This window comes from Mesitornis unicolor, unplaced genomic scaffold, assembly GCF_000695765.1.
Source record: "Mesitornis unicolor isolate BGI_N332 unplaced genomic scaffold, ASM69576v1 scaffold37294, whole genome shotgun sequence".
NCBI classification, from domain to species: Eukaryota; Metazoa; Chordata; class Aves; order Mesitornithiformes; family Mesitornithidae; genus Mesitornis; species Mesitornis unicolor.
This window is the reverse complement of record NW_010178721.1, coordinates 8,945-26,163: the sequence shown is the minus strand read 5'-3', so window position 1 is coordinate 26,163 and position 17,219 is coordinate 8,945. Positions and strand designations below refer to the sequence as shown.

The 17,219-nt window shown below is 46.8% G+C and overlaps 1 protein-coding gene across 1 annotated transcript in view; it reads right to left on the bottom strand.

Moving 5' to 3' along the window:
• Positions 1–15,916: 15,916 nt before the first annotated feature.
• Positions 15,917–17,219, bottom strand: part of SIVA1 (SIVA1, apoptosis-inducing factor) — a gene marked incomplete at its 5' end in the record, with an annotated part of 1,916 nt that continues 613 nt past the window's right edge. Inside the window, 2 exons of the mRNA XM_010182553.1 lie at positions 15,917–16,138; positions 16,645–16,801. Of these exons, the coding sequence (XP_010180855.1) occupies positions 16,081–16,138; positions 16,645–16,801 (215 nt within the window). The remainder of the gene's footprint in view (positions 16,139–16,644; positions 16,802–17,219) is intronic.

Here is a 17,219-nt window from a genome sequence, read left to right as displayed (position 1 = left end):
CCAGCTCTGCACAAACTGTTGCCTCCCCCCGGCCCCAATGAAATCAACTGCTCTCTTCATGTTTTATTTCCACACCATCACCCCCCCAGAAGGTGACGACTGCTCTCCAGCTGCTGCACAGCTCCTGTGCGCACCGCGAGCATCTTGGCTGCTGTTTGAATTTCCTCACAGATTTCCACCTGTAATCTAGGAACAGATTACAGTAATTTTCAGATGCTTGAGGTAAAAAAATTACTTTCCTTGAATTCGGTGATCTTTGCTTTAACTGGGAGTGAATTCTTGTCTGCTGCTTTGGATTGCTTATATGCATTTAAATGCTCAGTACCGTGTTCTTCGTGCTCATAAGTGTTTGTGGGGTTGTTTTTTTAAAATCTTTGTCAGAGAAAATAGCCTTTGCTTTTTAGAGAGCATACGCTGGGTCGGATTGTTATCTCCAGCAGCAGGATTCTGTACTCGGCACTGGTGAGGCCGCACCTCGAGTGCTGTGTTCAGTTCTGGGCCCCTCACTATGAGAAGGATGTTGAGATTCTGGAGCGTGTTCAGAGAAGAGCCACAAGGATGGGGAGGGCTCTGGAGAACAAGCCTGATGAGGAGCGGCTGAGGGAACTGGGCTTGTTTAGCCTGGAGAAGAGAAGGCTGAGGGGAGACCTCATCACCACCTCCAACTGCCTCAAGGGAGCTTGTAGAGAGGTGGGTGCTGGTCTCTTCTCCCAGGTGATGGGGGATAGAACAAGGGGAAACGGCACCAAGCTGTGCCAAGGGAGGTTCAGGTCAGAGCTAAGGAGGAAGTTCTTTACTGAGAGGGTCGTCAGAAGCTGGCACAGGCTGCCCAGGGAGGTGGTGGAGTCACCATCCCTGGATGTGTTTAAAGAGCAGGTAGACGAGGTACTTAAGGATATGGTTTAGGGGGTAGACAGGAACGGTTGGACGTGATGATCTCAAGGGCTTTTCCAACCGAGCCATTCTGTGATTCTGTGATTCAGGATGGTGGTCCCAAATTCGAGGTCACAGCCGACAGTGGGAATGCAAACTCTGAGGAGACAGAGCTGCAGAAGAGAAGCCCACACCCATAAAGCATCCGTGAGAGTTGCAGGGGTTTTTGTGCCTGAGAAGTTTGGGGAATTACAAAGTCAGGAGGAAGTTTTGGGTTGTTTCACTGTATGTAAAAGAGCTGCTGAGGTGAAAATACATTTGAAGAAATGGGTGTATGTAAAAGAATCTTGTTTCTCCAGTGTTGCAAATGACTGTGTTTGCCTTCCACTTTTAGCTCAATTTTCTCCATAACCAAAAAGAACACGCAGCACCTATAGCAAACGGGAGCTCGTTATCCCCAGTGCAGCTGAGGGTGCAGCCGTTGGGGGCTCTGCCTGCTGGAACGTGGTGCATGCTGACCAGGGGACGCCTGGTGCCTCTGTCCGACATCACTTTAAACAAAAGCATTTTGTTACCGTAGTCCCTGCGTGCCACTCTTGTCACAGAATCACAGAATCCCAGACCGTCAGGGATTGGAAGGGCCCTCAAAAGCTCATCCAGTCCAATCCCCCTGCCGGAGCAGGAACACCCAGATGAGGTTACACAGGAAGGCGTCCAGGCGGGTTTTGAATGTCTGCAGAGAAGGAGACTCCACAACCTCTCTGGGCAGCCTGGGCCAGGGCTCTGTCACCCTCACTGAGAAGAAGTTTCTTCTCCAGTTGAAGTGGAACCTCCTGTGTTCCAGTTTGTGTCCGTTACCCCTTGTCCTATCATTGTTTGTCACCGAGAAGAGCCTGGCTCCATCCTCGTGACACTCACCCTTTAAATATTTATAACCATGAATGAGGTCTCCCCTCAGTCTCCTCTTCTGCAAACTAAAGAGCCCCAGCTCCCTCTTTCATTGTAATTTCTTTTAATATATCATGTTTGTAATTGCTGGTCACCATTCCGGTTTTGTGAGCACAGGGGTTCTTCAGGACCAGCTCAAGGACTTTTTATGCACAAACACCACTTCCTGCTGCAGTTTTTCAGCGCGCTTCTAGCTCAGGTCTCAGTTTCTCCTTGCCAAAGCCCTGCTGCTCAGGGTTGCCTGCCTGGCCTGCTCACTGTTTCCCCAGAGCTGACCTCTCTGTCCTTCTCCTGTGTTAAATGTAACCCTGGTACATGCCAAGGTTTCATTTTGACTAATTTTTTTCCATACTGTTTCTTCATGTCTTCTGTTACTGCTGTAACTACTTGGACTTTGCACCTTCATCAGGTCTGCTGAGTTTGTTAAAGCAGACAGGGACAGCACAGACAGTGGTTGCTGTACTTTCTGAAATCGGGGTCTCTAAATTCTGCTATAATTGAGTACAAGAGTGAAAATTCTTCACAGAAACAGAGGAGATACAACCCCTGCCCCAAACGTTGTGGTCTTCAGTTGTTTGTAAACTCTGCCGTACCTATTTCCTTGCACTATTACAGTCTTGCAGTACTGATGCAGTTAGCCAGAAGCAGTGCTATCTCTGGTATGTATTTATATGTTAAAACTCATGAGGCCTGTACACTGCTTTCATGCAAGCTCTGTGACTTGTCACCAGCCTTGCTGTGAGATGCTTCCAGTGACGCAGATCCCACCTTTCTCTCACTCGGTTTTACGGCATCGGCCCTGGCCATCCTGCATTCACTGTGCTCACTGTTTTGAGCAAAGTATGCATCTCGGTTAAATTCGTACACATTTTATTGCATTACGGTTTCATCAGTGATTTTCTCGGGGATAGGAGGAGCAGATTGTATTCTTGTATAGTGGCATTTACTGAACTGGAGGTTGTCAGCGCAGCCATCTAAAGCAGGAACAGCTCTGCTTGTCCTTGCCTTGCTTGAGCTGGGCACAGGCAGGATACTCAGGACAGAAACCCCCGAGTGGTATTTCCCCTCATGGGTGAAGGCTGATGGCTGCAGTGCATTAGGATGTGCACCCTGACAGGATCCTGTGGCTGTTTCTGGAAGGCTGCGTTACCAGCACCACCACCAGGCGCTTTCATCTGCTTGGTTGTGGTGGCTGCAGCTTTCCCTTCCCACAGCGATGTGCCCAAAATAGCTTCCTGCCTTCTTCTTCTCCTTCTCCCCTGCCACAACTCGCTCCGAAATCCTTCCCCATGCAGGCTGGAGCTGGCAGCTCCCTGGAGGTGGTTTGCACCCTGCGGATGTGCATCTGCTGCTGCTTTGCTGCTGAAAAATGCCCCTTGGCGTCGGGTCCCCTGCCAGCATCGACTCCAGCAGCTCCACACACGGCAGCAGCGCCTCAGCTGGGAGCCCCAGCGTGGCTGAGGCCAAGGGCTGCGCCACGGAGGCTCCTTAGCCCAAAACTGGCTCTTTATTTCTCATTCAGTGAAGTGCAGAGCCGACTTCGAAGAACAGTGGCAGCACCTTTTTCCCCATACACACACCTGGCATGTGGGGACAATACAGCTGGAGCAATTTTTGCGTAGATAGATGGTTGCAGCATACAGTAACGGGTACAGCTTGCCATACGATACACCCAGCTACTGCGTTGTTCCTTATTGCAGAATTATTTGTGGAAATGAAACTACGCAGGAAGACAAGGATACCTGCTGACAGCCCATAGCGAGTATAAAATGAACCTGTGTAAAGCAACGTGGAAAGAACAAGGTCACTCGGTGCAGAGGTGCAGAGGAAGGGAGGTACAAGCAAGCAGAACAAAATGTACTTATTTACACAAGTGAGGTCATCATAAACTTGACGTGTAAATAAGATAAAGGGATTAAACTTAGGATCTCCCTCTATTGGATTGTAAAACTTGAAATGACGTTACCTTTCCAGAGTTTTACTTTCTGTGCTGATTTGCTCAGCCGTTAAGGAAGTGGAGATGAAAGAAGCTGGCTCCTTGTTCTTTACAATTGATTTGATTTTATTTTTTTAAAGTCTAGTCAGCAGCTCACTGAGTTGTGATGAGGGTGACACTTCCTGGGCTGCCCAGTGGCTTTCCAGGTAACTTTGGGAAACTTGTCACAGCTAGGAGAGGTATCTGAACCGTGTAGGAGAGCGCTGAGATGGATGAAGTCAGTGTGTGAGTGAGACAGCGGTGTCTGGGTTTCTCTGTGCAAAGCAGTCACGTCAACTCCCTTTTCAGATTCGTGCTGGTGGCCCTGTTTTTATCGGCAATCTCTCGACAATGAAAAAACACAGGCACGTGTTGGAAGAAAGGAAAAGTCAGCAAGGATGCTTTTCAAACGCAGAGAAAACCCTAGACGTAAATACACCTATTTTTCTAACAGGTTTAGCTTAACTGTTCACACGTGCACGCTTCTGAGCAGCATCTGATAGGGGTACCCAGGCTGGTGCAGGCCCCAGGCGCTCAAGGGCTGCTGGAGAGGGAGGCTGCAGCGGCACAAAGCGGCTTCCAATGCCCCATCTGGAAAACCCCCCCCAGTGCCATCTGTGTCTGCTGCAGAGCAGAGCTCCTCTCCTGGGAGCAGGAAGAAGCTGGCACATGGAGCTGGGCTTGCACTTCCCTGCAGGTTGCTGGTGTTACCTGCAGAGACCAGGCTGCTCTGTTCTGTCCCGTCTCCCTTTTTTAGGCAGGTTTGGCTGAATTCCGGTTCTCTATTTTGCCCTTTGGCTTTTACCTCATGACACTTTCCTCCTTCCCCTTGTGTTTCCTCCTAGCAAACACTGGATTTCTTCCTCCTCTTCTCCCCTGCCTTCTCTTGTTCTTTTCCATGACACCTTAGCCTGTTTGAGATCTTCCGCAGTCTCTTCTAGAGAGCGTGTTACGAACTGACATAATATCTCAAAGTTTAAGTCATTGTTTTCCCTTGGGCAGTGTCCTGATGCTGGATGCTCCTTGTGTTGCTGTGAGACTTCAGAGACCAAATACACAGCTAAACGGTGTTTAAATGGTAAAACAAACCTGCAAGACGCCCTTTCCTTGGTCTCTCAGACACACGCAGATTCAATGAGTGAAAGGAAGTATGGCAATTTGTAGTGTGCTCCTTCCTTCTCCTGTCAACACTGGTGTGGCACATGGACTGGGAGAAAACCCTGGCTATAGCCTCTGGTGTGGGTCAGGACTGTGCCTGCTGCTCTGGATGTGCTGGCTTTCCTAGAAGGTAAATACTGAAGGCAAGTATTTCACTTCAGGGACAGGCATATTAGCTGTGGTGTGCCAATGAAGTCTTATTTTGGATGCTACAGTTCCTTAACGTAGCAAAGCTGGATAAGTCAAATTTTGCCATCTGACCCAAAGCTCTAGGACCGCTTTGCAATGCCTGTGTAAACCTACATGCTCAACTTTCAAGTAGAATCTTGGTGTGTTACGGCACAAAATAACGGACACAACAAACTGGAACACGGGAGGTTCCACTGAAATTGGAGAAGAAACTTCTTCTCAGTGAGGGTGACAGAGCCCTGGCCCAGGCTGCCCAGAGAGGTTGTGGAGTCTCCTTCTCTGCAGACATTCAAAACCCGCCTGGACGCCTTCCTGTGTAACCTCATCTGGGTGTTCCTGCTCCGGCAGGGGGATTGGACTGGATGAGCTTTGGAGGTCCCTTCCAGTCCCTCACGTTCTGTGATTCTGTGAAAATACCGGGCTTACCAAAGAAAAGCACTGTCTCCCACTGAGCTTTAAAGTGATTTCCTGTTCCTATTGATATTTTTAACATCCTTTCTGCTGTGGAAGCACAACTAGAAATCAGTAGGGTGAGAAAAGATGATGACTGCCCAGCACCTTTTATCATGCACTCCTGTTTCTTCGGTAGAGCTGAAGGAAGTGAGTTGCTTTCAAAAAATAATCCGGTCGTCCCTCACTGTCTGGCAGCCATTGCTGTTCCAGGGCATCCCTAAATTCGTGTGGTCTTCCAGTTGGTAAATGTAATAAACCTGGGGAATGCAAAACAGGCCAATTTTCCACTCATTATCTTGCTTATCTTTTCATTGTGGTGTGAGCTATCAAGTTTAACCGATCCAGAGTTCTCTATGAAAACAGTTAAAACCCTGCTAAGATACTGACAGAGAATTGCTGATGGCAGATCAGCATCCCTATTCTCTTAAACACTTTAAAACTCTTATAAACTCTTAAGAACTCCTTAAAATCTGGGAAACTTAACACCAACCTTCTTCAGCATCAGAAGTTCACTGCTCAGCCTGCACCCCATACATCCTGAGACCTATTTAATGCCCTTTTCTAGCAGTGTGAAAGGCTTGCAGGCTGACTCCAAACAAAAAAAAGTGGTTCAACTCTTGGAACACAAGAGTGAATCCTGTCCTTTCCCATCCTACTTCTGCAGCACCACCGAGGCTTCCCATCCCTGGCGCCCATCCCTGGTTATTCCCTGGGAACCCTGATCTCTTTCCTAAGAGAAGCCGAGGGGAGCCCTGCCAGGCAGCGCTGGGGAAGCTGCCCAAGAAGTTTCAACACCCTATTCCTGGATGATGCTGTCCCATCCTATAGTTACCCTGCTTGGCTCCAGCTAGTCTGCAGATGCAGCTTCAAAATAAAACCAAGGGAACGTCACCTCCGTATTGTTCCCTCCCCTCCTTATTTAGGCAGCGAAGTGAAATACAAACATATGGAGTCCATAAATTCTGTTGTGAATGGCCTCGCGATAAATACTCAGCCAAAGCAATGGTTGTCGTTAAGCAAACAGTGACAACACCCATTCCATGCAGGATGGGATCCTCCGCTGTGGAGCTGTTTGCCCTGTGACACGGGGCTGATTTACACCGTCCTTTGGGCTGCCTGTGAGTGCCATCAGCTCGCTGCTACCAAACCAGTGAGGAACTCGCGCTGTCACAGAATCCCAGAACGTCAGGGATTGGAAGGGCCCTCCAAAGCTCATCCAGTCCAATCCCCCTGCCGGAGCAGGAACACCCAGATGAGGTTACACAGGAAGGCGTCCAGGCGGGTTTTGAATGTCTGCAGAGAAGGAGACTCCACAACCTCTCTGGGCAGCCTGGGCCAGGGCTCTGTCACCCTCACTGAGAAGAAGTTTCTTCTCCAATTTCAGTGGATTTCTGTCCCCTCGCAGACCTTGAAGAGGTGCTCTTGGTGCGCTCCGAACGAACTGAGGCTTTGTGGTGTTCGCAGAAGAACAGCAAATCTTTCAATAAACACACACAATCGTGGCCCTATCCGCAGCTGAGCAAACCAGGCTGAAACTCCTGAAATAAAATACTGCTGGAGACAGGTTTAAATATAGACTGGCCCAAAAGCATGTGAAGAGCAGTTCCACTGCCGGGGCAGACTGTCTCTCAGTAATTCGAAATGCTATAGGGAACGTGTCAGAGCAGTTTGCTGTAACAAATAAACACACACGCGCCCTCCAGCCTACTCTTGGTTGTTGGTTTGGTTTTTTTTTTCATTAATGAAAAATTCTTATGTGCAATTCTAGCTATTCCCAAAGCTTGCCGAGCAGTAATGAAACTTCAGAGCTCGTTACATGAAAATAAGTCTCAAAATAATGATCTTCAATTTCTGTCACACCTTCCAAGGAGCTCGGTTCACAGCACTTTTGCATCTGACCAGAGTGTCAAGCCCATTCTTACGGGGTGCTGCAGGGTGCAGTAACTTCAGTGATTCATGCGTGCAGCTGTTGGAGCTGCGTGTTGGGTTGTGAAAAAGCTCAGGGTGCCAAGTGCTGATCTAAGAGAACTCAGATCTTCGTCAGCCGTCTTGGCTCCGAGGAGTTACCAAACAACAGATGGTGGCAGGAGTTAAGCAAACTCAGAAAATATTCTGAGTGGAGGAATAAAGTTAAAAGCCTCCCAAGAACTGAAATTCTCGAGAAAATACAGAGAACAAGTGTTGAGGTTGGAACTAGTTTTTCATGTCCAAGTGATGTATGCCACTAAAATACACAGGGTCGGCTCATTTCTGACTCTGTTTCTGAAGCATTCGTTATTATCAAAGTTTTCATTTACCTTGGGCAGAAGAGACTACATGTGAAAGTAGTAATACAGACAGATGCAGCTCAAAGCCACAACTCCTGTGTATTAAGCTATACTTGCACTGGAAAACACAACCAAAGACAATACCTGGCACTACAGAAAAGATGAAAAAGCCCCCAACCGCATCATTTTGCGGTGGGTTACGAGCACCAGCAGCAGTGAAGCATCATGAGTTCGACGGTCTTTGCCACAGAGCAAGGACACCGCGACACCTCCACAAACAGAAACTTGTTAAACGTTCAGGTGGACAGGGGTGCACAAGCTCTGGCTGTATCTCCACCAGCAGCAGCAGCACAGAAGGGACAGAGTCTGTACAAGATGCAAGAAAAAAGGTTATAGCAATGATCCTGACAGAAAACCCGCACACAGACTACACTTTCTCAGCCTTACATTTTACCATAGTTCCTTATACTGTTCATCCAAACTGACTCCGGTCCCAGGTTTCTAAGCTTGTTTGTGCTGTGTTTAAAAATGTTTTAAAGTATAGTTTTGGGCAGTAAATAATTTTGCTATCATGGCAAGAGAAACCAGAACAATCACTCACTTAACAAGGTATTTATTACTCGGTGCAAGAGAGCGTGGGAGAATCGAGCTCCTAAAATGAAATTTGCTGGGACTGATATGTAGAAGTGCATTAATTTTTGTACTTGAGCTACTTGGTTGAAAATTTCATTATTTCTTTAGGCTCAGGAATCTCCATTCTGCAAAGTGCTGCACTCTACAGCACAGCTCACTGAAACACTTAAGGCTGTGAGCAAGTGTCTTCGTATCGGTAGCTGTAGCAGAGTAAACAGGATGTAAGAGTGGACATACCCAGAGCACAGATCCTGTTACCAGCTCCTCGTTTCTGACAGCTCGCAGTGATCAGTGCTTCAGAGAACAGGAGAAGAATGCAGCAAGTCGGAGTGCTGAAGAGTTTCAACACTACTGTATGTATTCAAAAGCACCGTACATGAATACACAGCCTGAGCATCCCAAGGAAAAAAAACCTTAAAACACTTGTGCTTCTGATAGACCCTGAAGGCCACAGATGTGCCTCATCTGTCAGCCTGTCCAGGCTTCCAGTCCCTTGGCATTGTTTCTCTGCACTGTAGGGTCTTCAGGACAACCAAAGCCTCACCACCAACACCTCTGGAGGCCGTGCACAAGGGGATCCGCGCTGCCTCTGCTCCTGCTAACGCAGCCCAGCGCCGTTTGTCTGTACCACAGCAAGGACACATGGACTCAGGTGCAACCACTCCCCGGGACACCCAGCTCCTTTTCCACAAAGCTGTTTTCTATCGGTCAGCACCCAGCCCAGGCTGGGATGGGACACCCAGCCCAGGCTACGGATGGGACACCCAGCCCAGGCTACGGATGGGACACCCAGCTCAGGCTACAGATGGGACACCCAGCCCAGGCTGGGATGGGACCCCCAGCCCAGGCTACGGATGGGACCCCCAGCCCAGGCTACGGATGGGACACCCAGCCCAGGCTGTGGATGGGACACCCAGCCCAGGCTGTGGATGGGACACCCAGCCCAGGCTACGGATGGGACCCCCAGCCCAGGCTACGGATGGGATCACTTTGTTTCCAGAGCAGGACATTGCAGTGCCCTCACCCAACCCCAGAGGCCCCTGCCAGCCCACTGCTATGGCAGCTCCTGTGCTGCCACCATTGAGGACCACTGCTCCCAACCCAGCACCATCCAGGGACTGGCTAAAGGTCTGGTCTGTCGCAGCAAAGACATCCCACAGCACCAGTCCCAGTAACAAGCCCCGAGGAATGCTACTGGTAACCCACTGCTGCTAGGGTTTGCCCTGCCTGTCACAGCCCTTCATATCTGATGTGTGTCTGCCCACCCTATGGTTCACCTGTCCAATATTGCTTCTACGGCAGCACTTCAGGGCACTGTCCCTGAAAGCCTTGCTGATGTCAAGGTGAATGACACCCATTTCTTTCCTCTCATCTGGTGATGCTCATCTCCTCAGGAAAGGCAGTTACCTTGGTCAGACATCATCTGCCCCTCATAAATCCATGCTGACTGATCCCAGTTATGTTCTTACCCTTCACGTGCCTGCACGTAGCGCTAGATGCAGCTTTTGTGAGGATGCACAGATGCTACTGTTGGAATTGTAATCACTGCACTCATTCACAGCTTTATAAGAAGCAGCTTCTGTGTGATGTGTTAATTTAATGCAATAAAGTGTGTGTTTGGGGGGTTTTGGGACCATCCCCAAAAGACCCCACAGTGCAGAGAAACAACGCTAAGGGACAGGAAGCCTGGACTGTTTTGTTTTGTGGGGCTTTATTTGTTTGGGCTTTTGGTTTGTTTATGATAGTGATACCTTAAAATCTAAAGAAAAAATGTGATCAGTTTATGTTTATGGACATCATTTTCATTTTGCTTTTGTCTTCGTAGACAGCAGAACGGTCCGTTTTGAATTTCCAGCTATATTTTATGAATGGTACAAACTATTTTGGATTAAAAAAAAATCTGGTTTGGAAAGATTTGGTTTGGACCTACAGATTTATGAGGGGGATATTTTAAAACACCGCCCCCAACCTGGCAGTCCAATTGAAACAGCACCAATCAAGCTGTGAGGACTCGAAAAAAACCAACCAAGAACGAACTTGGGTAACAATCCTACCAAAACTAACAGAGTTGTTTTTTTCCCCCTCTACTCTGCCCTGGTGAGACCGCATCTGGAATATTGTGTCCAGTTCTGGGCCCTCAGGTCAAGAAGGACAGGAACTGCTGGAGAGAGTCCAGCAGAGCCACAGAGATGATGGAGGGAGTGGAGCATCTCCCTTCTGAGGAGCGGCTGAGGGAGCTGGGGCTCTTTAGTTTGCAGAAGAGGAGACTGAGGGGAGACCTCATTCATGGTTATCAATATTTAAAGGGTGAGTGTCACAAGGATGGAGCCAGGCTCTTCTCGGTGACAAACAATGATAGGACAAGGGGTAACGGACACAAACTGGAACACAGGAGGTTCCACTGAAATTGGAGAAGAAACTTCTTCTCAGTGAGGGTGACAGAGCCCTGGCCCAGGCTGCCCAGAGAGGTTGTGGAGTCTCCTTCTCTGCAGACATTCAAAACCCGCCTGGACGCCTTCCTGTGTAACCTCATCTGGGTGTTCCTGCTCCGGCAGGGGGATTGGACTGGATGAGCTTTGGAGGTCCCTTCCAATCCCTGACGTTCTAGGATTGTGTGAGAGTGATGCCACCCTGTGGCTGCAACATGAAACTGGAACTGCTCAGGTAGGATGCAGGGTTTATGTTTTCATCTGAAGTCTCTCCTCAGATTAAAGGGGGTTTCTGCACAGGGAGGCGCTGGCAATTTTGCAAACTTCAGTGCAAGTTTAAGGGCACACGAATGTAGAGCAGATCGAGGCAGTACCTGGTGAAACTGCTGACTCTGTCGTGGCCATGCAGGTTATCAAGTGGACAAGTGGCCCCATGACTGACCTGTGTTTGTCAGGGAAAGATGAAACAGAACAACATCCGGATCTTACGCAGGAAGCGACAAGAGAACAAATGAGAAAGGGATCATGAGTTCAACTCTTCCATCTGAGTAAAACCATGTAAGAAAATACAACTAAACAAATCCCAGAGCATAAAGTAAACCCTACAACCACAACACGTTTAAACAATAGTAACCTCTGCAAGAGAGAAGTAATATCACATCCATGGGCAGGTTTTAACGTAAATCACAACCACGAGAACTCAAACGTTGTAATAAAACCATAAGCTGTAATAATTTGATCCCAGCTGAGACCGAGACTCTTCCTTAAAGAAACAACAAAATCACAACAAAACATCACCAGCAAATACCATTAAAACTTGTATTCCAATAGTAGCAGTTCAAAATGCTCTCAACTATGAAAAGTACAATATTTCAATATCTTGAGAAATAAAGTATCTCTACAAAAGACAGAAGAGTTATGTATAAAGCTGTGAGTCACTGAAATATGGTAAAACACACAGTGTCTGATCATTTTCACTCTATTGCAATGCCATTAATGCAAAATAGAAAGATTTAGAATAATTTTCTTCCCATTTTCTAACCACAAGAAGTGTTGGCCTTTCAATTACACAGCTCCTGCTTGTTTTTTAAAGGAGCACTCCCCACTTTCTGAAGTGTCTTAGCTACTTTCCATGGGTTAACCAATTTCTTTCAATAGAAACAAAACACAACATCCCAAGTTTTGCTGCCTTCCCCTGTAAGATTCAATAACAAAAAACCCCAAAGAGAGTGGCAGAAACAGCGCAAGGAAACTCAGTATCAGGGCAGATGTGGTCTTTTTTAGCTGTACCTGTCCTGATGCAAAAGCCTGCTGGAAAAAGCTGCTCTCCTGGAAGAGCCAACCCTCTCATTTCACGTTTGCAAAGCTGTAATATCCGTTATATGACAGATTTTGGCAAGACAACCTTTGTGCTGCTGTAGCAGTTCTGTTCTGCCCATCGGTAGAGTGCTTCTGTGGGATAGCTTGAAGATTTCCTCTCCCTGCTTGGACAACCCCACACGTTTCTACAATAGCTTGGGATCCAAGCTTGGCCTGACAACCGATGGTAAAACCACTGCCTGGAACAGAGGAGAGGCTTGACATACACAGAATAAACTCTGGAGATAAACAGCCACGCTCTGCTCTTCCTGGAGGTCTCTCAGGCACTCAGGACTTCATGCCTTGGTAGCCAGCACTACTGGAAGATAAAGTCAGCACAAACAGCTAATGGTTCCATCATGTGCCTCGATAAAACGGTTTTACAGCTAACCACGAGTTCCAAGGGAGCAGTATCACAGAATCACAGAATCACAGAATGGCTCGGTTGGAAAAGCCCTCTGAGATCATCACGTCCAACCACTCCTGTCTACCCCCTAAACCATATCCTTAAGTACCTCATCTACCCGCTCTTTAAACACATCCAGGGATGGTGACTCCACCACCTCCCTGGGCAGCCTGGTCCAGCTTCTGACGACCCTCTCAGTAAAGAACTTCCTCCTTATCTCTGACCTGAACCTCCCTTGGCACAGCTTGGTGCCGTTTCCCCTTGTTCTATCCCCCATCACCTGGGAGAAGAGACCAGCACCCACCTCTCTACAACCTCCCTTGAGGCAGTTGTAGGTGGTGATGAGGTCTCCCCTCAGCCTTCTCTTCTCCAGGCTAAACAAGCCCAGTTCCCTCAGCCGCTCCTCATCAGGCTTGTTCTCCAGAGCCCTCCCCATCCTTGTGGCTCTGCTCTGAACATGCTCCAGAATCTCAACATACTTCTTATAGTGAGGGGCCCAGTATATATAAGTTTGTACACATACAGCATACATGGGAGCTTAATATCAGTTAACTTTTGCTAGGATTCAATTTTTTAATCCAGTCTGATCTTGTTAAAAATGCAAAACCACCATGCAACTGCTAGTAGGGTCCTGCATGCTGAAAGAGAGCGGTGTTATTTGCACAGCGCTGGCATTTGCTGTGGTCTAACCAATTCACCCAGAGGACAGTTGTGGATTTTCAAAAGAATCAGACCTGACACACCTAGGGACAAAGACATCGTTCACATTTCTACCTCTTGGCTGCACCTCTTCAGAAAAGATTCAGAAGATTGACACCATTTGTAGATTCCTGTCATTTTTTAGTGTCACACACCTGATGGTAGCAAACCCAGCACAGAAGCAAAGCATAAATGTCTTGACTGTATTCATAAAGAAAAAAAAATACATTACCTTTCACATACACCTAAATAATTTGGGTTTTGTACCCTGTCCTGAGATACAATACAGCTGTCCAGAAAGGAGAGGAAAAAAGAGGCTATGAACTGGCTACAAGTCAGGGTCCAAAAATGGGTAGGATGCTAAAACGAGAGGAGGGCAAGAGGCTTAGGTGCTGGCTGTATTAAACAAAAGAGGTACCACTCACACGATGGCACGGGTTAGATCTGTGTCCTGAGCTAAGGTTTTTTAAAATTTCTTTGGGGTGTCAAAATTATCTATGGAATGGGCTTTTTTCCTGGAAAGCAAACAGGCTGCTAACCTCAGCTACAAAACACACACCAATTACTCACTGCACATTACTCAAATAACTGGTGGTTGGTTGTGTAACCACCACATCTGACCTACCCACGGAGATCACAGCGCTGCTGTGAGGGATGTGTGCAATGGATAAATGCTATTGAAGAAGATAATTCAGGTGGCGTTTGATCTTTTTACTGAAGCTGTTCCTAACATTGTGTGGTTTTGTTCTAACGCAGATTGTAGATACTGGAGCCTACTGAAGTCATTTACCACCTCTGCTTGTCCTTAAAGGAACATCTGCTACCTCTGAACCCATACATTTCTAGTATTTACTCACAGGAAGTTGTTTTACCCTGATCAGATCAGCTGACTTCATTTAAAGACATAAAACTGTGCTCTTTGAGACTTACTTCACCGCACTGTCCTGTGCTCCTCCCAGCCTCTACCCGCTCTCTTCCAGCCCTTTGCTCTGCATCAGGAACCCACCCTAATGAACAGCCACCTTCCAAGGGGCAGGCTAGAGAGTAATGAGTAAGAACTTTAAGCCCTGAAATACGTGTCATTGCTTACAGAGCACCGCTCGCTATGAAATACAGCAGTGACTAAATGAGCCAAAACAACCCAGTAACTACCAACTACTTTGAAACAAATATCATTTGTAAACAACAGGTCTCATCTCTCCAGAAGCCTACAAATAAAACAGTATTTTCAGTCTCTCACCCGCAGGAGAGAATGAGGAAAAGCAGATAAATACTTAAAAGGTTTCAGTCTGAAAAATATGCTTTGACTGAGAGACATTTTTGTTCATTGCTTGGAGCTTCAAATGAAACCAAGTTTAAAAATTCTTTCCTAAAGCTAACATTTAAAGGCAGTAACCCACAGATTCTTCCCATTTATAAAACTCAGCTTTGTGTTTTAAGGTGATTAACACAGGAACAACTTTTTTGATCTGCGCTACGATGCCTGACAGCGGGGAACTGCGTGAGAGATCCCAACTTCACCCATTACAGTTTTGAAAAGACAGAGAACACTGTGGAATTACTGCACACTGCCCAACACTTTTACTACCACCTCACCTGACATTTGTTTGTTTGCTTTGGAGGTGGGGACAAGTTACATGTTACAGTTGCTCAAAGTCAGGACTGGAGGAAGAAGTTGTGAACTCCCCTGTTGTAAGCAGCTACAAAGCAGAACAGGGAAACATGAGAGTCACCGCCCAGACTACGGCAGCACAGTAGTGAAGTGACCCCCCATGGACACTTTAAAGGGCACAAATGCTTTCCAAGTGTCTCTGCAGTTACACAAGGTGTGATACTGGGGGTGGAATGAATCTCATCTTGCACCTCACTGCGACTGATACATCCAAAGCCATGCAAAGGTGCAGCTATGAAGCATTGCTATTCAGCATCAGCCATCACTTCACCCTTTGCTAAAGCTTCACTGTTCTGTATGCTTACAGTATTCTGAAATGTAAAAATACCCAGGTATGCTTTCAACAGCACGCCAAATAAAGACAGCCTCACAAGACAGGGCAATCAGTCTGTGACACTTCACTATTGAGAAAAGCTTTTTTGCTCCAAGCCTGCTGTACTGTTGTTCTTTCTACCAAAGTTATAACAAAGTTACAAAGAACAACTAAAAGCATTAAAGCTACCAGTAACCACAAGATGTTTGTGACAGTTTAAAACAATTTAACCAGAAATGAGCAAATCCTCTGTTTGGAAAAGCCTTCAGGCCTGGCTGATTTGCCTAGTTAGCTCACAAAGAAAACGTTGTGTGTGCAGAACAGATTTACACTCACCTGGAGGCACATAAGGGGCAACTGACCTCTATTCTGATCCCACAAAAGTGTGCCCTACCATGAGCAACAAGTGGAGAGGCATGGAATGAACATTCTGAATTCAGGATCACATAAGGAACACCAGGTAAGCACAAAGTGGCCCCTTCCAAATAGGCATATCACAACTAGGGAAAAGGAGAAAGTTGACTCGAAATAACCTAGAAATCCTCAAAATATAAAAGTTTATTTAGCTACAATATTAAAAAGTACAATATAAAGATATAAAACATAGAGATTCCATAATTAATTGCCATGCTAAAAGGATTAATTGACCAGCCGTGAGGAGGAGACTTCATGAAATTTATGGACATCTTAACCATTTCATCAAGATTCAGACTTGAAATATTGAGCAATCATTGCAGAGAACTTGCTCTCCCACATCACCATAACTAGGAAGAGAAGAAAAGAAGAAAACAAGAAAGCCAAATGAAACAAAGTCAGTATTTCCACTACTTCTGGAAGGTAAGAAAGAATGCCACCCTATGCCATTATCACCTGTAACCACGGGGCTCCCACACCGCACACTCCAGCTTTCTTTGTGTCATCAAACTGTTAACAACGATGGCAAAAACTTAAGATTATTCCTTGGGAGTTTATTCATTCATCACTGGCCAGCACACTATGTTGCTAGCAGGAAAACAAGAGGATTTTTTTGCCTCCTAGAACGTTCAAATGAGAAGGTAAACAAGACTTGCACTAAGACTGATGGACTCCTTCACATTGGCATTTTATTCTCCATATTTCAGACAGTTTTACTGCTGCTAAAGCAACAAGAAAAGAGTTCCAAGTCCATCATGTGGACGAGCTAGATATCTTGTTGGGTCTTCATATGCTACAGCCAATTTTCAGGCCATATATAATTAAAATAGGGTTAAAAAATTCAAAAGGCACTTACTCGATAGTGGAGCACAAAGAACAGGTGACTGCATTACAGCTGCTGCAGAACCTGCTGCAGTTCTGGCAGACAAACTGGTCACACTGCGTGCACGCTTCCTTGACACCAGCGGTTCTTACACATGATGAGCAGGCTTTGGAAACTCCCACAGGTGGAGCTGCTAGGAAAAGAGGTGATTAAGAAGAGATGGACTTTGCAGTGAAACAGAGAAAGGACCTGGAAGTTGCAAGGACCACGGCGTGGTACCTTCACTCAGCACCACAGCTACAGGTGGCAGCACTTTGCAGAACACCCTGGCAGGTACCAGCACAGGGGCTGCTGCTTGCAGCTCTGCCAGTTCTTTTTTTATTCGGTGGCAAGACCACCATGAGACTGTCAAGCAGACCACACATGCAACAATTTATAAATCCACCAATTAGGCTCAAATCTAACACTTCCTTCAATTAAAAAAAAATTTAAAAACCCAAAAAGAATAAAAAAGAAAAGAAAGGAGAGCTACAAAAGGATGCACACAGAGCATCACAGCATGGTAGGGGTTGGAATGGAGCTCTGAACGTCATCCAGTCCAACCCCCC